At 44.2% G+C, this 24,184-nt stretch overlaps 1 protein-coding gene across 1 annotated transcript in view; it reads right to left on the reverse strand.

The window, feature by feature from the left end:
* rhbdd2 (rhomboid domain containing 2) overlaps positions 1 to 22,254 on the reverse strand; it is a 57,541-nt gene extending 35,287 nt beyond the window's left edge. Inside the window, exons 1-3 of the mRNA XM_078548698.1 lie at positions 22,086 to 22,254; positions 9,686 to 10,084; positions 8,570 to 8,726 (exon numbers count right to left, since the gene is read on the reverse strand). Coding sequence (XP_078404824.1) covers positions 8,570 to 8,726; positions 9,686 to 10,084; positions 22,086 to 22,230 — 701 coding nt within the window. The 5' untranslated portion in view covers positions 22,231 to 22,254. The remainder of the gene's footprint in view (positions 1 to 8,569; positions 8,727 to 9,685; positions 10,085 to 22,085) is intronic.
* Between the last annotated feature and the right edge of the window lie 1,930 nt (positions 22,255 to 24,184).

Below are 24,184 nucleotides of genomic sequence, written 5' to 3' on the forward strand. Positions count from 1 at the left end.
ACAATACAATGAAAAAGAAAACGAAACATTAGTTACTGGTTATTTTTGTACAGCTTAACTTGGTCAGTTGTAGGGCAGCACTGACAAATACTTAGAGGGAACTGGCTACAAGCCCATTCTCCTGGACAAGTTGCACAGTATAGGGATGTTCAAAAAGGATCTATAAAAGAGCCTAAAAATAACAAAACTATGTATATATTATCTAACTCTTTAATTTTCCTTATTAGAGAGAATGTTGTACAGTTGGTTCTCATCATCTCGCTTCATTGATATCATCTGGCCTGTATAAAGTTGACATGGTTCACAGCTATTTAAAGTGCATCGGGTTCCGAGACAAAAGGACACCAAACTCATTACTGAGAAATCCTCTCCCTGAACTTATGCAACAGTCACTCCCACCTGGCAAACCACCTGGAAACAAAATATTTCTGTTAGGCAGGGTTTGAAATAACTATGCATTTGAAAGAGATTGAAGCATTTTTCCCCCCCTCAATGGAAGGAGGGCCCCGCAGCAATTCTTAAACATAATTGGTATTTTAAACACTAATTATAATTGAGGCAGGAAGCTAGAAATTAGGGCACTTTACTAGTAACTTTTATTGACAAATATATTATGATTTTTTCTTCATTTTTTCTTTAAATAAGTTATGTTTTCAAGGTGAGCAATATTAGAGATGGGTCTTTAATACTGGTATCAAACATTTGAAGGTAAAATTTAACATGGTTAGAATGTGCAGCAAGAGCTCTCTAATCTAACCCAACTTCAGAACTACAACTACTGAGTAAGCGAGACCTTTCTTCCATTTCCAACACCTGCTATCCAGGATGTCATATATGTACTGCTTAACACTTAACTGTCTCACATAATTAACAGCAACAGATTACCCATTTAAACACCTTTATGTTAACTCTCTGGCTATGTAGCCAGCTATATTCTAGTCATGTTTACACTGCCACATTTTAGTTGGCACTCCAACAGACTGAAATCTGGGACAAAAACAGAATTACCTGGAATAACTCAGCAGGTCTGGCAGCATCGGCGGAGAAGAAGGATCGTTCCCTCCGGGACACCCTGGTCCACTCCTCCATCACCCCCTACTCCTCAACCACCACCTATGGCACCTCCCCATGCCCACGCAAAAGATGCAACACCTGCCCCTTCACTTCCTCTCTCCTCACTGTCCAAGGGCCCAAACACTCCTTTCAAGTGAAGCAGCATTTCACTTGCATTTCCCCTAACTTAGTCTACTGCATTCGTTGCTCCCAATGCGGTCTCCTCTACATTGGAGACACCAAACGTAAACTGGGCGACCGCTTTGCAGAACACCTTCGGTCTGTCCGCAAGAAAGACCCAAACCTCCCTGTCGCTTGCCATTTTAACACTCCACCCTGCTCTCTTGCCCACATGTCTGTCCTTGGCTTGCTGCATTGTTCCAGTGAAGCCCAACGCAAACTGGAGGAACAGCACCTCATCTTCCGACTAGGCACTTTACAGCCTTCCGGACTGAATATTGAATTCAACAACTTTAGATCTTGAACTCCCTCCTCCATCCCCACCCCCTTTCCATTTCTTCCCCCTCCCTTTTGTTTTTTGCAATAATTTATATAGATTTTTCTTTTCCCACCTATTTCCATTATTTTTAAATCTATACCTGTAATGCCCTGTCAGTCTTTCCACCCCACCCCCACTAGAGCTGTACCTTGAGGTGTCCTGCCATTCATTCTTAATTAGCACATTCTCTTAGATAATATCACCATCTTTAACACCTCTTTGTTCCTTTGTCTGTGACATCTTTTGATTATCTGCTCCTATCACGGCTTGCTTGTCCCTACAACCACCACCATCTTAAACCAGCTTATATTTCACCCCTCTCCTAATTTTACTCAGTTCTGTTGAAGGGTCATGAGGACTCAAAATGTCAACTCTTTTCTTCTCCGCCGATGCTGCCAGACCTGCTGAGTTTTTCCAGGTAATTCTGTTTTTGTTTTGGATTTCCAGCATCCGCAGTAGTTTTTTGTTTTTATCTCTGTGACTGAAATCTGGGTGTTGCCTCCCCAAGTTCACACCACCAAATCTACTTCCATTATATCTGTGACAGAAACATAAAATTCACACACAGAAATAAAACTGGTTCTACAATTCCAACTAGTGGATCTATAACCAGGAGAAAGGGAGATGAATTTAGTCTAAATTTAGGGAGTTGAATGGCTGCATTGGTCTCACAGTGCCAGTGTAAAAGCTGCTGGTGTAATACCTCCCCTATCAGAATACACGTTTTAGCAAAGAACGTTTGACTTAAATGAGAGTTTGAAGAAATAATTTGCAATTGTCTGTTCACTATTCTTCTGAGAATTTGGTACTTTGACACCTGGTGAATGCATTGTATTCTTAAATGTAGAGTAGCCAGTGGTGTTATGCTGAATAACCCAACCCATTCACCAGGATTTTCCATATTCAAAACTCCTATTTAAAAAGGGAGTTTCAGTGTCAATGAGTGGATCATGATTGAAATGTGAAAATAAGCTGGCTTTGTACAGCCAACGCACACTTCACTTTCAATGTTATTTTTCCCCCGACACCAAAAAATACAATAATCATTTATTACACTACAAAGAGAGATAAAGAGAGCAAAGACCAACTATACAAGAGAACCACAATTTTCTGGTTAAACAAAAATGTGGATCAGTTAAATGCACAAATCATGTGTGAATGAGTGCATATCTTTTACACACAAAAATTATGATGGCTTCATCAGAATATTAAGTTGGCAGTTTGAGGACACCATACGAACGCTTGGGAAAATGCACTCTGCATTGTTACATATCTGATGAGGGTAATTTCGCTCCCACACATAGGGCAGAATTTTCTGCCTGTCGGGCGGGTGGGCCCGACCCAATCTCAGATGGGTGGGGAGCCGATCCCCGCTGGAGAAGCGGGCCCAGCCGCCATTTTACGTGGGCCCGTTCAGCGTGACATAAGGCTGGAAGCGCTATGCACTTCCTGTGCGGGCGGGGGGATTCCCCAAAAGCGAGAGTGCGCTCTTTCACATATGCTCACGAAAGCGTGCATATCTCCCTGAGGCTAAGTACTGCCTCAGGGAGATCGCTTACACTTTTAAAAATATGAAAAATAGAAAAAAAAATTCCCTAACATGTCCCCCTCATGTAACAATGTCACATGAGATAGGACATGTTCATAATTTACATAATAAGTTTATTAAACTTTTTAAAACCCTACACGAAACCCCATCCCACCAGTGGCTGAGGTTTCATGTTTTATCTATTTGCTGCAGGGGCTCCTGGCCTGCCCGCCAATCTTCAATTGCATAATTGATCGTGTCAATGGCCTCAATTGGCCATTGACAGGTCGGCGGGCCTGCAGCTGATTTTGCTGCGGGCCCGCCTTCCTGACAATTTAAATGGGCTGGGTTGGCGTCGGGGATTCCACCCGACGTCATCCCACGTCATTTTACGCGTCAGCGAGCGGGCCCCGCCCTCTGTTTGCCGACGGCAAAATTCTGCCCATAGGGTGGAATCTTGTGCCCTCACTTGTGGCGATTTAATATCGGGGGGAGGGAGCTCTTAATCAGGCCAAGGGTGGTGGGTCAGGACCCCAGCACCTACCTACCTCCACCCGAATTAAGTCTGCGGCAGGAAGTCCCATGGACAGCCTTCCACTGCCAACTGAGGCCCTTAAGTGGCCAATTAATGCCCACTTAAAGGCCTCATCCCATCATCATTGATACTAACCTAATGGCGGGTGGGGGACTCGTCAGGCAGAAAGCATGACAAGTAAACCTGTGCGGAACTGCTTGCAGGCTCCTGGGCCCGGGAGGTCCATTGTTCAAAAGGCACTCAGTAATCGAGGAACCTGGCATCGGGAAGGGGGGGAGTGGGCAGGGGTAGGGGCTGACCCTCCTCCCCCCCACAATCCCCCCTCTCCTTCATCACTCACCTGTGGCCTGTGAATCAGCAACGGTTCTAGGCCTCAGGCGGGTGTCATACTGGCAGCAGCCAACGCCTTCCTAGAGATGCTGTTGTTCAATAGAACTGCTGGCCTCCGATTGGCTGACAGCTCTCAGTGGACAGGGCTTCCATCCCCGGGGTCCCTGACCACGGTGGGGAAAGGCTGGCCGTTGGCCTGTCAGATGCCCAAGCAGAACAAGATGTGGTGGACGTTCCTTAAAAGAGATGATGTGGGGCTCTCGCCAGCTCTCCAGCCAGCGGCTGAGACCTCTGTCACCTCCACAAAATTCCACCCGTTGTGTGAATTTTTACCCCATGATATCAATAGCATTCATACCTTAAACAAAAAAATAGTTAACAAAAGCAAAAATGTGCTAAATCATCACTTTTTCTAAGAGTTTCTTTTAAATAGAAGGGGAAGTGAGAGTATGTTCCACAAGAGTTTGATAGTTATTTTGGAAATTCATTCGAAAGTTAAGGCTGCAATTAGTAACATCCCAAACTCTATGAACACACTTGCAGGATATACATTGACCTTAATCTGAGACTTTATTTTGCCTACTGCAAAATAACATCACTCAAAATCCCGTCCTTCAAGATAGGCTACAGAGCACAACCTTTGCAAGTTAAGTGCTGTCACTGTGCTTGCAATCATTTCGAAAGAGGTCCTGTAGCATTGTCTTAAGACAATTGTTCAGTTGCTTACAGTTCTACCTCAAAACTGGGAAAGATCTTCTAAATGCTGAGTATCCTTTGGTCACATAATTTTACAGCTTACATAAGACACTACTGGGGATTGAGGAAGAGCATGGGCAGGGGCAGGCGCAAAGGGAAAGGATTCAGCAAGTATCATAAGGTCATATAAATGCTGCAATTGACACAATGGAGAACATTTTAATTTGAATATAAAAATAAACTTTAAATATAACATTTAAAAATACCTTATAAAAAGAAATCCTTTAAAGGAAATAAGAATTTTTATAAGCAGACGACAGCTGGATTTTTTTGTAGTATAACTCCCCATTAAAACTTGAGAATGGGACTATCTGGGAAAATTGGAATGAAGTATTGGCAACTGTAATGGAACAATGAACTGCCTTTAAAGAGGAGATTGTTCAGGTACAGTTGAAGTCTATTACCACAAGGGGATAAGGTAGAGCAACCAAAGCCAGAGCTCCCCCGTTGATGAAATAGATAGAGATGAAGCAGAAAAAGGGGGAGTATGACAGATGTCAGGTTGATAATACAAATTAGAACCAGGCTAACTACAGAAAATTCAGAGGGAAAGTGAAAAAGGAAAAGAGAGAGGCAAAGAGAGAGTATGACAAAAACCTGGCAACTAACAAAAGTGAACCTGAATGTCTTCAAAAGGGAACCTAAGTGTCTTCTGCAGGCTTACAAATAGTAAAAGATAGTAAGAAGAGGGGAGAGCCAATTAGGGACCAAAAAGGGGATCAATGCTTGGCAGTAGAAGGTATGGCTGAGTGCAATCACATATTTCCTGTAATGTGGTGAGTACTCAAGCTATGATCTAACAGTATTGTACACATTTGTGGCATCACCTCCCTGCTCTTATATTCTATGCCTCGGCTAATAAAGGAAAGCATGCCATATGCCTTCTTAATCACCTTATTGACCTGTTCTGCTATCTTTAAGGATCTGTAGATATATACTGCAAGGTCTTTCTGTTCCTCCATACTCAGAATCCTCCCATTTATTGTACATTCTCTTGCCTTGTTGCATCTCCAAAACGCATTATTCCGAATTGAATTCCATTTCCCACTTTACTGTCCAACTGACCTGATTATCTATATCTGCCTGCAGTCTAAAGCTTTCCTCCTCACTGTCAACCACACAGCCATTTTAAAAAATATTTCTGCAAACTTCTTTATGATGACTCCTATATTTGAGTCTCAGTCATTAATATAAACTACAAAAAGCAAGGGACCGAGTGCTGAGCCCTGCGGAACCCCACCGGGAACAGCCTTGCAGGCTCAAAAACACCTTCAAATCATTACCCTTTTCTTAAACAAAAACAAAAATACCTGGAAAAACTCAGCAGGTCTGGCAGCATTAGCGGAGAGGAACACAGTTAACATTTCGAGTCTGAATGACCCTTCAACAGAACTAAGTAAAAATAGAAGAGAGGTGAAATATAAGCTGGTTTAAGGGGGTGTGGGACAAGTAGAGCTGGATAGAGGTATCTGGATAGAGATGCTGCTAGACCTGCTGAGTTTTTCCAGGTATTTTTGTTTTTGTTTTGGATTTCCAGCATCCGCAGTTTTTTGCTTTTATTTTTATTACCCTTTTCTTATTCTTCCACAGGATGTGGGCGTCATTGGCTAGCCAGCATTTGTTCTCTATCCTGAATTGTCTTCAAGGAGGTGGTGGTGAGCCACCCTCTTGATCCGCTGCAGTCCATGTGGTGTAGGTATACCCACAGTCCTGTTAGGAAGAGAGTTCCAGTATTTTGACCTAGTAACAGTGAAGGGACAGTGATATTGTTCCAAGTCAGAAGAGTATGTGACTGGGAGAGGAACTTGCAGGTGGTGGTGTTCACATGCATCTTCTGCCCTTATCCTTCAAGGTCATAGGGTCACAGGTTTGGACAGTGCTGTTGAAGGTGCTTCGGTCAGATTCAGGGCATCTTGTAGATGGTACAAACTCCTGCCACTAAGCCAATTTTTTGAATGCAATTTGGCACTCTCCCTTGGATCCCAAGGGCTATTAGATTTTTGACCAGCCTGCCCTCATCAATCGCACTTGTCACCTTCTTAAAAATTTCAATCAAATTAGCCAATCACAATTTGCCTTTAACAAAGCCATGATGACTCTCCTTAATTAATCTATGCTTTTCTAATTGAATGTTTATACTGTTCCCCAGAATTGATTGCAATAATTAGTTCACAATTGAAGTTAAGCTAACTGGCCTATAGTTACATGGATTACCCCTTGGTCTCTTTTAAACGATAAACCCAGCAACTGGAGGCCAGTCAGTTTAACCTCAGTTTTGGAGGGCTTACAGTAACCATAATCGGGGACAAAATTAAGCAATTGGACAAGTGTGGATTAATTAAGGAACATCAGCACAGATCTGTTAAAGGCAAATCATGTTTAACTAACTTGATTAATGTTTTTTGATGAGGTAACACAGGGGTTCATGACAACAATGCGATTGTTGTGGCCCATATGGACTTCCAAAAGGCATCTGATAAAGTGCCACACAATCAGCTTGTCAGCAAAGTTGAGGCTCATGGAATAAAAAGGGACAGTGGCACCATGGATATGAAGTTGGCTGAGTAACAGGAAACAGAGTAGCTGTAACCAGTTGTTCTTCAGACTGGAGGAAGGTGATGTCCCCCAGGGGATCGGTACTATGATTGCCGCTTTTCTTGATATATATTAATGACTTAGGCTTAAGAGTGCAGGGCACAATTTCAAAATTTGCAGATGACACAAAACTTAGAAGTACTGTGAATTGCGAGGAGGATAGTTATAGGCTTCAAGAGGATATAGACAGGCTGGTGGCATAATGTGCAGACTGGTGGCAAATGAAATTTGATGTTCAGAGAAGATTTGATAAGGTGTTCAAAATCATGAGGGGTCTGGAAAGAGTAGATAGGGAGTAGGTGTTTTCTTTGGCAGAGGAATCAAGAACCAGAAGACACTAAGATAAAAGCAAAAAACTGCGGATGCTGGAAATCCAAAACAAAAATAAAAATAAAAATACCTGGAAGAACTCAGCAGGTCTGGTAGCATCTGCGGAGAGGAACACAGTTAACGTTTCGAGTCCGTATGACTCTTCAACAGAACCAAAAGACACTGATTTGGACTGATTGATAAAAGAATCTAAGGCGACATGAGAAAACATTTTCTTATACAGCAAGTGGTTGTGATCTAGAATGCACTGCTGAGAAGGGTGTGGAGGCAGTTCAATTGTTGTTTTCAAAAAGGAATAGGATCATCACCTGAAAGCAAAAGATTTGCAGAGTTATGGGAAAAGGGCAGGGGAGTGGGACGAGCTGAATCTTGCAAAAAACCGGCACAAACTCAATGAGCCAATTGGCCTCCTTCTGTACTATAACCACTGTACTTTATGATTCTATTTTTAAAAAAATATGGAGCAGACCGATTTGATGTCTGTGCCAGCATATCGACCATGTGGTGTGGTACTGCACCAAATAGAGCAGAAAAACCCCAGATTCAACTTCTGGTCTGTGCTGTGTCATCCAATAGAAGCAATGGCAAATGGTGCTACAATTGTCTTATGGTTGGAGGGAAAATTAGCCAAACATTGGTACACCTGATGACTGTGCAGCCATCCCTACTGCATGCCATGTGGGCATCAGACAAAGACAGAACTGTGTTTGTCTGCACTAACTACACAGCCAAAGAGCCAACACTCACTGCTTAGGCTCCCATCTCACTGCTCAGGCTCCCATCTCACTGCTCAGAATGGTCACTTGGGTGAGGTACTGGAGGCCCATCAGAGCTTGTAGAACTGTACCAGGATGATTCCGGACCCTTGGGAGAGCAGGGGTGAAAAGGAAGAAACATGTGCCTTTAAAAAAATAAGCTCTGTTAGAGTAAATCAGCTGCTTACCTGTCGGTTACCTCAACATTTCTCACTTCCCATAAGGCTGAATAAAATGTGATCCCTGGTATATCCTTCAGACGGTTGAATGGAAAATACCTCTCCAAAGATGCAGCAGTCATCTCATGCAGATCCAGATAAGGAAAGTACTGCCGCCCATAAGCATCTTGAAAAGGGCCATTATTAAGGACAAATATGATGGTTCTCATTAAATACAATAACCGACTTAGTTTCTTTACTCAGACATTATAGTTAAATATTTCTTTAAGAAACCTAGAGTGAAAGGTCCACAGCGAATAAAATCAGGAAGACTGAAAATAGCATCAGTTAGTCAAGCAAGTATTAATTAGATGGTGTCAAACTTGGGATTGTAAAAGCCCGTAAACGACGAGAGGAAGACTGAAAGATAGGAATTTCACTGAAGTCCTGGTTAAAGAATGAAGTAGAATAAAGAAATAATACAAGTCTTGATTTAGCCACGACGAGCATCTAAGGAGCAGGAAGAGTGTGTAGATTAGTTAAACTACAGTTAGAAGGAATGAGGGAGGAAAAGTCAGCAGCAGCATGAATCAAAGTGGAAATATCGAAGAAACATCAAAACACCAGAAAGATGTAGATAGAACAACCAACTGGAGGCTAGAAATGAGAACATTGCCTAAGAGATGACGAACTATGCACGAGTCTCAGAAGTATTAGAAAAACAAGCCCAGATGTGCAAAGAGCGTTCAAGTAAAGAGACTTCAGTTGATATGTAAACAACAAGGAACATTATCTGATTCCATATACAATGATAGCACCAGGTGAGGTACAACAACACTAGCCAACTCTTCCTGCATCACTCAAAATTTTTTATTGTCTGATAGGTTAAAAATGGCTCAAACTTTGTGTCCTCGGCTGAAGAAATCTCTCCATCTCAGGTATCCATTAACCTTGATTTAGCATATCAGATTAGAATGCAGTTTTGCAGTGTACACATGATAGCTAGATTTTAATGACAGCTATGCAAAGCAGGTTATGGTTAGACCCTCAAACTGCTGGAGGGAGGCTATATTTTGACCAAATACAGAATTAGCACAATATTTAAGATTTATTTAGCAAGGTTTTTTGAGGGGAGAAAAAGGATACATGCAAATCCTGCTCCCAATCCACAAATGTTGCCTACGATCGATGATTCCGGTATAAAAATTGCAATGAAGAGTAAAATGAATGGGAGGTAAACCAATTTGATGGTTGTTATAAAGACAATGTGCTTCATAGGCGACAGAAATACCGACATCCCCACATAGGCAAATACGACTACTGTAAATCCCTGAATTTCTTTTAGGTTTTGCAGTCCGAAAAATATTGAACCAATCAAAGCATAGATGATTCCAGCAAGAACTGTAAACAGGAGAGTGAGGTATGCGTACTTGACTGTTCCGATGTTCTTCTCCAAAGCACCACCGAAATACCACAGTATAAGAATGTTGCACACCAGCGCACTCATACTCTTATGGATGAACATATAACTAAGCAACTTGTATACTGTAGTTAAACAAAAAGAAATACGTTAGTGGTACAGTATAGTTTATATATAAAAGTGACTGATGTTGAAAGCAACAATAAATTCCCACCATTCCCAGATGACAGTGACTCCATCCTGCATCCTGTGCAAGTGGACATCCTTAATTTGACAGTATGCATTAGCGTGCTATTCAACTATGGAAGCATGATAACTAAGCCTATGCCAGTTTTCTTTTAATCACTCAAACACACACCTATTCAGCACTGGGCACAGGAAAGCAATCAGAAGCTGAAACCATAAAGGAATAACCTTTTCCTACCCTTGGAGCATTGAGGCCAGCTGTCGTACATCCATCACCATCCTGACCACAAAACAGGGATTGAATTTATGATTTCCTGAAACTTGTGGCTCAGTGTCACAATTAGTGGTGAATTTACCCACTCAAAACTATCAAGGTGCCTGAAGGAAACAACTTCAGGACTTTGGATTGAGTTTAAGTCCAGGCAGACAGGACACCCACACAAAACGTTAGTATTCCAAGCTACTACATGATTATTTAGGACCAATGGGCCTGGTACAGAACACATGAGAACATGATGCTTCGTCAGGTCCACTTGAGTATCCCATCACACAAGGGACAGTGTAGCGCGCAGTTCTCTGTAGGCTTCCCCTATTTATAAGCCACATATCCAACTCAAGGTCCTCCCACAGGGCAATAGAAAAATGCAATAATTCTTCAAAATATGCCACATGAATGTGTATGGTTTTAAATGGAACTTTAATTGCTAAGAGCTGTAGCAATAACAAAAGGCACTATAACAGCCATCAGCAAAACAGAAAAATAATGCCTTCATCATTTTTCCGCTCCCAAATTTCTGCAAAGAAAAAATAAAACATATTTTCCTCCATTTTCCATTTAGGACATGAAACCAAATTATACTATTCTGGTCTTTAATTATCCCCTCAAATCTCAGGTGGTAAAGAGATCAACATCACAGACCTAATAATTCTTGCTTCCATTCAGTTTAACAGAAACCCAGTTTAACCTGTTGTTCTGTGGACATCAGTTGAGGACAAAATTAAGTTTGTCTGCAAAAATCACATGGCTGAAGAGCTGACACTCACTGCACAGGATCACATGAAGAATGGGCACTTAGATAAGATGGTAGAGGCTTGTCAGAGCTTGTGGAACTGTACCTGGAGGATTCCACACCCTTGGAACAGCAAGTCAGTAAAGGAGCTAGAAAATTCAATTTATCCCAGCACAGCATCTGAAGCAGTCTGGGATCTTGCAGATAATTGTTCTCAGTTTATGTCTGCTCATATAAAGCCAGTTCTAGTTCTGTCCTCAGAGTATACTTGAATAGTTTCTCTGCTGATATTACAACTAGTTAGTGTTGCTTTCACAGCTGAGCTGCTTGATGGCCAATGCTAAATGAGATGAAAGATTTCATCCAAACCTGATGAAAGGTTATTGACCTGAAACATTAACTGTTCCTCTTCAGTTACTGCCTGATCTAAGTACTTCCAGCATTTTCTGTTTTCATTTCAGATTTCCAGCATCCACACTTTTGTTTTTGTAATTTATATAAAAGAATTTGTCGTTCGTAGAATCCTATTTACTATGCAAGGCAAATGGCTTTCAGTTACATATTGTTCTTAGCCAGTCTTGCAACAAAGTGGAATTTTATTTGAGTAATATTTCTGGATGTGCGCACAAGGAAAAAAAAAATCCAGTGGCCAATTTTCTGGTCTGCATGGCTATAGGTGTAGATGCAGAACATGCAACGGTCAGGAAATAGAAGATATTTTGTCTATTTCTTGCTCAATGTGTGCTAACACCTTTTTCCAACAATGATTCAGTGTAGAAATGTTGTCTTGCAAAATGTGTAATGATCTGAAGTCTTTCAGAATGTATTCAATTTTTCTTAATTTCTCAAATGCCTTGCTTGGAATGAGTGGTATGACCACTAAGTCTACAAAACATGCAAAACAATATTCTGACTTGACAGCTCATCATCTTGAAGTATGCTCTGCAGTGTTCTTTTGTTGCACATAATTTTCCCTTAATATTTTTGCTTTCCACATGCATTTTTCCTGCTGTTCTTTCACCTTGGCCTATAGATTTTGAGCATGTTCCTGCCTGCATCGCATATATCTACATAATGGAAGCTGCAGGTTTTGCTAACAACATTTAAACCATGAAAATTCCTCTCTATGCTCACTTTAGAGGAAGAGGAATGGGAGGCAGATGCATTTTTTTTTAATACACTCATGGGGCTAAGCCAGCATTTATTGCCCATCACTAATTGCCCTTGAGAAGGTGGCGGTGAGCTGCCTCCTTGAACCGCTACAGTCCATGTGCTGTAGGTACACCCACAGTGCTGTTAGGGAGGGAGTTCCAGGATTTTGACCCAGCGACAGTGAAGGAGCGGCGATATATTTCCAAGTCAGGATGGAGAGTGGCTTGGAGGGAAACTTCCAGGTGGTGGTGTTCTCATGTGCCTGCTGCCCTTGTCCTTCTAGATAGTAGTGGCTGTGGGTTTGGGAGGCACTGTCTAAGGAGGCTTGGTGAGTTCCTGCAGTGCATCTTGTAGGTGGTACACACTGCTGCTACTGTGCATCAGGGGTGGAGGGGTTGAATGTTTGTAGATGGGGTGCCAAGTGGGCAGCTTGGTCCTGGATGGTGTCAAGCTTCTTGAATGTTGTTGGAGCTGCACTCATCCAGGCATGTGGAGAGGATTTCATCACACTCCTGACTTGTGCCTTGTAGATGGTGGACAGGCTTTGGGAAGTCAGGAGGCGAGTTACTCGCTGCAGGATTCCTAGCCTCTGATCTGCTCTTGTAGCGACAATATTTCTGTGGCTAGTCCAGTTCAGTTTCTGGTCAATGGTAACCCCCAGAATGTTGATAGCGGGGAATTCAGCAATGGTAATGCCATTGAATGTCAAAGGGTGATGGTTTGATTCTCTCTTGTTGGAGATGGTCATTGCCTGGCACTTGTGGCAAGTAACATTCGCACCACGTTTGTCAGCCGAAGCCTGGATATTGCCCAGGTCTTGCTGCATTTGGGCATGGACTGCAGCTTTATCTGAGGAGTCGCAAATGGTGCTGAACACTGTGCAATCATCAGCGAACATCCCCCTTCCATCATAAGGTCAGAAGTGAAGGTCATTGATGAAGCAGCTGAAGATGGTTGGGCTGAGGACAACAGAGGTGGGCTGCAATTACCCAGTCGCATGAATATCTCAATTGGAATAACCTTTCGATATACCCAGAAGGAAGTCTACATTTCGTAACTCCAATTCACAAGGAAGACAGTCATATCCTCCAGCTTAAGTCTAGTTCAGCTGTGTCTGTAATGGTGGTGACCCTAGTCCTATACTTTTTACTCTTTTGGGAAACCAATTGAAGAAAATGAGGGACAAAGTAAGAGGCAGCACCTGAAAGGGATACTGCAAAAAGAAAAACTAATCTTAAAAGGAACTTACAACATCAAATCAAAATGTGATTGAAGGGGTCAATACCCTATACTTTTTATGCCTCCAGATCATTCACAGCCACATCAAGAGATATTGGCTAAATCTGTCAATCAATGAAATTATGCATATATCATAGATTGAATCCATGCAACAGTACTTCAGCATAAAATCTAGCCTAGCTTGACACTTCAGAGCAGTGGTGAGAGCACTGCATTGCCAGAGGTACCTTCTTTTGGATAAGCCACAGGATCAAAGAACTGACACTTAAATATAGATGCTGCCTGCCCTCTCAGCGGGGGTGTAAAAGATCTCATTACAGAATTCAACGACTTCTACCAGTATGCTGGCTAACATTTATCCATCATTCAACACAACCAAAACTTTAATTGGTCATTTAACCCATACAAAATAAGTCACTATATTTCAAAAGTAATTAATTGGCTGTAAAATGCTTTGGTGCACTCAGAGGTTGCGAAAGGCACTAAACAAATGCTTATTGTTTCTTTCATCTTTGACATCTTGAAGGAATGGGTGGAGATTTTCCTAAATCATAATTTCCCAGTTTGTGGCTTCCACATAGCAGTGGTGAGCCAGTATTTGTCAGGGAAGAGGCTTCCAAGCTCCAAAAACTCAGTTACATATGAATATACGATTTAGGAGTAGGAGTAGGCCACTCAGCCCTTCAAGCCTGCTTTGGCTTTCAACAAGGTCATGGCTGACCTGATCTTAACCTCAACTCCACATTCCCTCTGACCCCTGATAACCTATCACCCCTTTGCTTATCAATAATCTACATAGCTCTGCCTAAAAAGTATTCAAAGACTCTGCTTCCACCACCTTCTGAGGAAGTGTTCCAAAGACTCAAAAGAAAAAAATTCTCATCTCCGACCTAAATGGGCGATCCCTTATTTTTGAACAGCGGCCTCTAGTACCAGATTCCCCAAGAGAAACATCCTCTCCACATCAACCCTGTCAAGACCCCTAAGGATCTTTTTTTAAAAAGTGTCTGAAAAAATGCAGGCATTTTTAATCTCCAAGACTATGTAAATTAGAGCATAAGAAGACAAGGAATAAGTTGGAGGAGGCCATGTGGCCCTTCAAGGTTGCTCCACCATTCAACACGATCATGGTTGATCTTCTACCACTACTCCACCTTCTTGCACTATCGCCATAGCCCTTAATTCCCTTCTTACCCAAGTATCCATTCACTTCTGTCTTGAATATACTCAATGACTGAATATCCACAGCTCTCCAGGGTAGAGAATTCCAAAGATTCAAAACCCTCTGAATGAAAAAAATTTCTCCTCATCTCAGTTCTAAATGGCCATCCCATTATTCTCAGGCTGTGACACCATGTCCTAGATTCTGAAAGATTTTCTCACTGATTGTATTCAATTAGTATATGTACTGCTGATTATCACACTTCAGCTCCTGTGCAATCATAAATCTTGCAAATGAGCCTGACCACCATATTTAGCTTCAACTGTACGACGTGACTGCTTAGTGTTTTCCAACTTTCAGGAGACTGCGTGGAGTGTTAGCCATGGATTGGTGATAAACACCCTGACACTCTAATGCAGTAGCAAGGGAGTTAAGGCTGCGCCTTCTTTCAGATGTGATGTTAAGCCAAGGCTCCACTTGCCCTCTCAGACGGATGCAAAAGATCCCATGGCACTATTGTGATTAATAGCAGGAAGAGTTCTCTTTGATGTCTGGGCAATATTTATCCCTCAACCAACACCCCTTAAATAGGTTACAAAAATAAAAATAAAAATAGCTGGAAAAACTCAACAGGTCTGACAGCATCTGTGGAGAGAAATACAGTTAACGTTTCGAGTCCGTATGACTCTTCATCAGAACTGAGGAAATATAGAAATGAGGTGAAATATAAGCCAAAATAAAAGCAAAAAACTGCGGATGCTGGAAATCCAAAACAGAAACAAAAATACCTGGAAAAACTCAGCAGGTCTGGCAGCATCTACGGAGAGGAGCACAGTTAACGTTTCGAGTCCGAATGACCCTTCAACAGAACTACGTAAAAATAGAAGAGAGGTGAAATATAAGATGGTTTAAGGGAGGTGAGACAGGTAGAGCTGGATAGAGGGCCAGTGATAGGTGGAGGCAAAGAAGAGATTGCCAAAGATGTCATAGACAAAAGGACAAAGGGGTGTTGACGGTGGTGATATTGGCTAAGGAATGTGTTAATGGGGACAGTAAGGGTAGAAAGCAGGACGAGCAAGTAACAGATAGCCCTAGGGGGAAGTGAACGAAATGGGCTAAAAGGTGGAGATGAAACAATGGATGGAAATACATTTAAAAATAATGGAAATGGGTGGGAAAAGAAAAATATATTATAAAAGATAAATTATTGGGAAAAGGGGGATCAGAAAGGGGGTGGGGATGGAGGAGAGAGTTCATGATCTGAAGTTGTTGAACTCAATGTTAAGTCCGGCAGGCTGTAAAGTACCTAGTCGGAAGATGAGGTGCTGTTCCGCCAATTTGTGTTGAGCTTCACTGGAACATTGCAGCAGGCCAAGGACGGACATGTGGGCATGAGAGCAGGGTGGTGTGTTGAAATGGCAAGTGACAGGGAGGTCTGGGTCATGCTTGCAGACAGACCAAAGGTGTTCCGCAAAGCGGTCACCCAGTCTGTGTTTCGTCTCTCCAATGTAGAGGAGACTGCATTGGGAGCAGCGAATGCAGTAGACTAAATTGAGGGAAGTGCAAGTGAAGCGCTGCTTCACTTGAAAGGAGTGTTTGGGCCCTTGGACGGTGAGGAGGGGGGAAGTAAAGGGGAAGGTGTTGCACCTTCTGCGGTTGCATGGGAAGGTGCCATGGGAGGGGGTTGAGGTGTAGGGGGTGATGGAGGAGTGGACCAGGGTGTCCCGGCGGTAACGATCCCTGCGGAATGCCCTCAGGGGGTGAAGGGAAGATGTATTTGGTGGTGGCATCATGCTGGAGTTGGCAGAAACGGCGGAGGATAATCCTTTGAATGCGGAGTCTGGTGGGGTGATAAGTGAGGACAAGGGGGACCCTATCATGGTTCTGGGAGGGAGAGGGAGGTGTGAGGGCAGATGCGCGGGAGATGGGTCGGACACGGTTGAGGGCCCTGTCAACCACCGTGGGTGGAAAACCTCGGTTAAGGAAGAAGGAAGACATGTCAGAGGAACTGTTTTGGAAAGTGGCATCATCAGAACAGATGCGATGGAACTGAGAGAATGGGATGGAGTCCTTACAGGAAGAAGGGTGCTAGGAGCTGTAGTCAAGGTAGCTGTGGGAGTCGGTAGGCTTGTAATGAATATTGACGGACAGTCTATCACCAGAAATCGAGACAGAGAGGTCAAGGAAGTGTCATTGATGGACCATGTGAAAATGATGGAGGGGTGGAAATTGGAAGCAAAATTTATAAATTTTTCCAGGTCTAGACGAGAGCATGAAGCGGCACCAAAGCAGTCATCGATGTACAGGAGAAAGAGTTGTGGGAGGGAGCTGGAGTAGGACTGGAGCAGGGAATGTTCCACATACTCCATAAATAGACAGGCATAACTGGGGCCCATGCGGGTACCCATAGCCACACATTTTATTTGGAGGAAGTGAGACGAGTTCAAGGAGAAATTGTTCAGTGAGAGAACAAGTTCAGCCAGACGGAGGACAGTAGTGGTGGATGGGGATTGTTCGGGCCTCTGTTCGAGGAAGAAGCGGACAGCCCTGACCATCCTGGTGGGGGATGGAAGTGTAGAGGGATTGGATGTTCATAGTGAAAAGGAGGCGGTTGAGGCCAGGGAACTGGAAATTGTTGATATGATGTTGGGCGTCAGAGGAATCGTGGATGTAGGTGGGAAGAGACTGGACAAGGGGAGAGAGGATGGAGTCAAGTTAGCAAGAAATGAGTCTGTGGGGCAAGAACAGGCTGACACGGTCGGTCTGCCAGGTAGATCTGTTTGTGGATTTTGGGGAGGAGGTAGAAGCAGGCCGTCTGGGGTTGGGAGACTATGAGGTTGGAAGCTGTGGAGGGAAGATCTCCAGAGGAGATGAGGTCAATGACAGTCCTGGAAACAATGACTTGATGTTCAGTGGTGGGGTCATGGTCCAGGGGGAGGAAAGAGGAAGTGTCTGCTAGTTGACGCTCAGCCCCTGCGAGGTAGAGGTCAGTGCACCAGACAACAACAGCACCACCCTTGTCAGTAGGTTTGATGACAAAGTCAGGGCTGGACCTGAGAGAATGGAGTGCGGCAAGTTCCTGATCATAACATTACTGCTGTTTTTGGGAGTTTTGCGTGCAAACATTGGCTGCCCAGGTTTCTACATTACAACAGTGACTCTACTTCATTAGTTGTACGTCGCTTTGGGACATCCTGGGGTTGTGAAAGGTGCTGTATAAACGGAAGCATTTCTTTTTGTTCGTTTCAGGCATCCCTGCATCTCCAATGCAAAACCTTCAGAAAAATGACGATGATTAATCGTGCAGCATGCTCCTCCTTTTCACAACATCTATAAAAGTGGAAGTTTCAGATTACAGGATCTGGGGTTCATCCCCATCCCTGACCATGCTTGCTCTCTGCTTTCCTCAGTAAGCATTGCTTCTCATCTCAAATCTGGCTTCCAAATTCCTGGACTTATTTGGACATCAAGACTAAGCTTCTGCACTGGATACACTAAGATGCAACTACTATGCCACTAAACTGAACTGCTTTTTAAATTTTGAAGTAACTTTGATCATCTTACAATCCTTCCCAGCCCTCCATTGCTACGATGCCCTGCTGAGCCTGTGACTAACCTACTGGTTCAAATGGCTTTTCAGATTTAGTTACACTTGGTTCCTGGCCAACAATTCATTCTCCCGAGTCGAATCACATTTCTGCATCACTTCTGGATCTTAGTGACCTCTAACTTTGTCATGTTTTTTTCTTTCTGCCCCACCCATCTCCTGTACCTTCATTCCCACAGAAATACATACTTCGGTGCCTCCACCCTCTGTGAACTTGAGCCTAGCCTAAACTCTGTGACTTAAGTCACAGGTAGTAAATTCCTATTCACCCTTCATCTGTGCTCACTGTTCCCAATTAAGCAACATATTGATTTTAAAGTTTTCATCGTTGTTTTCAGATCCCTCCACAGCCTCACCTCTCCTTATCTCTGTAATCTCCTCCAGCCCTACAACCTTCTGAGATATCTGGACTCCTCCGATTCTGGCCTCTTGCGCATCCCTGAATTTAATTCTCCACCTTTGGCAGCTTTGCATTCAACTGCCAGGGCCCTAAGATCTGAAATCCCCACCCTAACCTCTCTACTTTCCTTTAAAGGTGCTCCTTAAAACTTAACTCTTTGACCAAGCTTCTCATCATTGCCTTAATATCTGATTATGTAGTTCAGGTCAAACTTTGTTTGATAACACTCCTGTAAAGTGCCTTGGGACATTTCACTATGTTAAAGGCACTAAATAAATACAAGTTGTTGATTTTGAACAGACACATAGGATTAGACTGGACCAACATGAACTAGGCGGGCTGAAGAGCCTCTTTACAAATGGCAATTTCTGTGATTCTAATGTAACATAGCCACCTCCATCTCCGCCTTAGGCGTTCCCTTGGGATCAAGGATGACTTTGGGATGACTTTGCTTCTACCCCAGTTCAATGGGTTCTGAAATGGCTGATAAATCCAATGTGCAATCTGCAGACTTTGCCACATGCAGGGCAGGTGATGCTTGAAGGGTTGGGTAGATAGGTTGTTTGGGGGTTTTTGCGCTCAGTCTGATGCCTGGAGCTTCGCCTCCGCATGTTCCCGATGAAGTTTCGCGATGTGCTTGGTGCCTTCATGAATGAGCCTTCTCCATTTTGGTCGGTCACACGTCAAGGCCTCCCAGAGTTGGGGGGTATGTTTGACCTCTTCAGTGAAGCTTTGAGGACATCCCTAAAGCATTTCTGCCGTCTTCCTGGGAGTCTCCTGCCGCGACCCAGTTCCGAGCAGAGTTGCTTCGGGAATCTGGGGTCAGGCACATGAACGACAGTGGAGTTGGTTGTGTGCTTAGCACTGAAGTCGGGTAACTGAAATGAATCTCCCAGCATATGTACGCTTGAATAAAATCTTTGCTTACTGGAAGCTCATAGGTAGCCACTCTCGAGCCTTTTACCATAACAGTGTCTCGATGCTGGGCAAGTTGGCTTGGGAGAAGATGGTGTTGTTGGATCACCTTTCTTGCCATTGGATTTGGAGGAGGTTGCAGAGACAGTGCTGGTGGTAATTCTCCGGTGCTTTGGGGTGCCTGTTGTAGGTTGTCCAAGCTTCCAAAGCATATAGGCGTGCAGGGATCACTGTTGCCCAGTAAACCATGACATTAGTATTGGGTTTGAGATCCTGGTCATCAAATACTTGGTTCTTCAGGTGGCTGAAGGCTGAGCTGGCACATTGGGGGCGATGAAGGCTGACCATTAGACATTCACCATCAAGTGAAGATTCCCAAGATATGGAAAATGGTCCAAATTTTCTAGGATCCTGCTGTTGAACCTAATTGACGAGGGGGGCAGCAAGTGGAGTAGATGCATTGCTGTGGGAGTTGGTTGAACATGGCAGAGTCTGCAGATTGTACATTGGACATATCAGCCATTTCAGAACCCACTGAACCAGGGTGGAAGCAAGTTATCCGTGAATCCAAGGGAAAGCCTAAGAAGGAAATGGAGGTAGGTATATTACATTAGAATCACATAAATTGCAAATTAGTTTTCCGGGTGTTTAATGAAAGGCCCATTTTTTCCATATGGTTCGGAGAAGGTGTCAACAATGACCTGGAGCTCAGGTTCTGAGTGAGCACGTACACAAGTGTCATCTGCATATTGAAGGTCAATGGCTGAGGTTGAACTGGTTTTGGTTCTGGATTGAAGGCAATGTAGGTTTATTAGTTTCCCATCTGTTCTGTAGAGTATCTCCACGCCTGTGGGGAATTTGCTGGAGGTGAGGTGCAGTATTGCAGTGAGTAAAATGAAAAGCAGGTTGGTACAATGAGACAGCCTTGGTTGACCCCAGTTTTCACTGAGATAGGGTTTGTGGTAGTTCCACTGGTGAGAATCAAGGCTTGCATGTCATTGAACAGTGGCTGGAGGATGGTGATAAATTTCTGATGGCAGCCAAATTTGGAGAATACACCATAAGCATTCACAGTTGACAGAGCCAAAGGCTATTGTGAGGTCAAAAAAACAGCCACGTACAGCAGTTGGTGCTGTTCCTTGCGCTTTTCTTGAATTTGTCATGCAGTCAAGATCATCTCTATGGTGCCTCTCGATGGGTGAAAACCACACTGTGACTCCAGAAAGAGTTCCTCAGCCACTGGGAGGAAGCAGTTGAGGAGGATCTTTGCAACGATTTTCCTTGTGGCAGACACCAGGAGACTCCTCTGTCAATCGGACTTGTCTCCCTTCTTGAATATAGTCAAGATCACAGAGTGCTCAAGATTCCCTGGCATGCGCTCTTTCTTCCCAGCTGAGTGATATGAGGTTGTACAGCTGTGCCAGGAGTGTATCTCTGCTGTTTTTCAGAATTTCAGTAGGGATCCCATCTGTTCCAGGGGCTTTGTGGTTTTCAGCTGTTGGATGGCTTTTTCAACTTCGCTCTGGACCGGAGCAACGCTGAGACTGAGCCAGATGGGGTATTGCGGAATGGAGTTGAAGACAGGGTCTCAGTTGAGGAGTTCTTCAAAATATTCTCCCTGATGAGCACTGATTGCCTCCCTGTCCTTGATGAGCTACCCCCATGCTTGGTTCTCAGCAGGGTGGGGCTCTTGAGTCTGGGCCATAGATCATCTTGACAGCCCTGAAGATGCTCCTCTCAACATCAAGATGATGATTCTGTTCTTGACTACACTGGCTGTATCATAAGACCTAAATTCTGTCTCTGTCTGGCTGATATTCTGCCACATTTAAAGTATCTCATCAGTCTACTGCCCTTCCCCCACCACTGCAATAATTGAGAACCTTGACTCTCCATCTGAGCCTGTGTCTGGCCACTGGTTCAACTGGTTTTTCAGCTTCAGCCTGTTCCTGGCCACAGGTCACATACACACCTGCGCATGACCACGCACAGACTGTGCAAATGTCTCACAGTAACACTACTCTCGCTGCCTAAATCCATCATCCAAATGCTTTGAGGCTTGGAAGATGTTATCATTATAATGCTGGGTATTTCTCACAGCTGAAATGGAATTTGAGAATCTCACTGTCCAGGTGCCCAACAGGACCTGACCAAAATAACAACAAAGTACTGGAAAAACTCAGCAGGGCCACCAGCATCTCCGGAGAGAGTTAACGTTTTGAGACCAATATCACTCTTCTGTGGATCTGAAGAGATGTTTGGGTTTTATGCTGTTGAAAAAGTGTGGTGTGGGGGGGGGGGGGGGGTGGGGTCAGGTGGAACAAAATGGAGGGGGGGGGGAAGGTTAAATGACAAAGATGTCATGGAACAAAAGGCAAAGATCAACAACCCCCCCCACCCCCCCTTACTTTGACAGTCTCATTATTCCAGTGTTCAGGGACCACAACATCCTTACCTTGCAAGCGGCTGTGGAGGTGGCCAAGGGTAAAGGTGTGCTCATCAAACACCTTGAACCTGCAGGTGAGGTAGAATATGATCCATCCTAGCAGGGCTGTGGAGACGGTGGCACAGGGCAGGACAGGGATCATGGACTTCACCATCTGCACCAGGCTAGCCGGCTGCTGCTGCTGTTGCTGCTGCTGGTGCTGGTGGTGGTAGTGATGGCCGGGACGAGGAAGCTGCTCCCCCCTGCGGTCCGCCATGGCCGACCCCTCAGTCAAGAAGCCTGCTGCTCCCTCAAAGCGCTGGTGCCTCCAGCTAAACCGGCGGGATTTGCTCGCGAATTTCCGGCCTGAAACCTGCGGCCGGCTTCAAGGCCGCAAAGTGACGCAGCGCGCGTGCGCATCCGGCTACTGCACAGCCCGTCGCCATGGCAACCAGTAACTGCCCCCCCCATTGCAAGTTTCAAATACTCGTCCTCTTACAAAGAGCTACTCTTCCTCTTTCTACTGCATAAGATCATTATACTTATAACTGCATTGAGATAGTTTAATCAATACTTTTAATTCGATTATTTTAATGCTAAGGTAATTCTAAAGCTCTTTTGCTGCTGCCCTACACTGGGGCCTTGGCCCTTCATCCAAGAAAGACTTGCAGTGTTCTGTATAATGCTCTTTACAAACACTGGACTTCTCAAAGTGCTTTACAGCCAATTAAGGAGAGTGTTATTATGTTGTAATGTAGAAAGCACAGCAGCCAATATGCCCCCAGCAAACTCCCCCAAACAGCAATATAATAATGACAAGATTATTGCCCAAGTCTTCCGGTTTCCGGATGGTCATACCCCCGGGGATGATTGGAGACAGGATGTACTCCAGAACAAGCGCTACAGAACCCCTCAGAAGTCCCAACACAAAGACTCTGTGGGAATTGCCCAGGAAGTTTCAACTTGCGATGGAATCCTCCGCATTAGTCTCCAATTCTGAGTTAGAGTCAGAGACTTTGGAGGGTTCCGGCTTACAGAAAAGTTACCCAGGGAATGTTAGACAAGAAAAAAACCATGTGTAACTCCTGGGTAACTATACAACTGACACCACCACCGCACACCCATGACCACCCCCTGCCTGCGCCAATTCCCCCACGACTCTCCGAAATCCCCTGACCTTCCCATCTCCTGACTCTCCCTGATCTTCCGACTTCCCCCCGACCCTCCAACTTCCCCCGACCCTCCAACAACCCCCCCCCGCTTTCCACCCAACCCTCCGATTTCCATTCGACCCTCCGACTTCCACCCGACCCTCTGACCTCCATGATTCTCCGACTCCCCTGACCCACCGACTATCCTTGGCCCTCCAACTCCCCCCCGTCGAACTGACCTCACCACCCAATCACCTTGTCACCCTATTCAGCTGGCATCCTACCCACTTACCTCACTCATACTCATGCACTAACACAGTGAAAAGCTATTTAAATGTCCCAAAATTTTTCAGTGTGGTCATGAATGAAGACTTACCAAAATGCAGCAGCTAGTCCCGTAAAAAGGGGACCGTGGCTTGGCTTCCCTTGACGATCCTGCCCTATGAAGAAGGACTCTGAGACCAGGTAAGCTCCACATTTCTGAAGAGGACTGGTTGGGAAGTCTGGGTGAGAAATGCGAAGCTCTGGCACTGTGTAAAATATTAGGAGCAGAATGGCCGGTGATTGCCACTCCTTGTAAGATTTGGCCCAATCGGTTTTTGTGACGTTGATTGAGGGAAATCAAGGATAACTCCCCTGCTCTTCTTTGAAATAGTACGATGGAGTCTTTTAAATCTATCCAAGCTGGCAAATGCACCTGCAGTTTAACATCTCATCTGAGACAGCACCTGCAACAGCGCAGTGTTCCCTCAGTACTGCACTGGTCAGCCTTGACATTTGAGCTTAGGTCCTGGAGTGGTAAGATTATGTTTGGCAAAGTACAGCAGTGGTTTGCCCTTGCCTTCTGCAGTATGACTGATCAGGAAACTCCCACACTTATCACCTGCCATAAGGCAAATTAAAAGAATTTACAAGCTGATAACTTTTTTTTGCAAAAATATACTTTATTCATAAAATATCTGAAAGAACAGTACAAAA

This window comes from Cetorhinus maximus, chromosome 9 (genome assembly GCF_964194155.1).
Source record: "Cetorhinus maximus chromosome 9, sCetMax3.hap1.1, whole genome shotgun sequence".
NCBI lineage: Eukaryota > Metazoa > Chordata > Chondrichthyes > Lamniformes > Cetorhinidae > Cetorhinus > Cetorhinus maximus.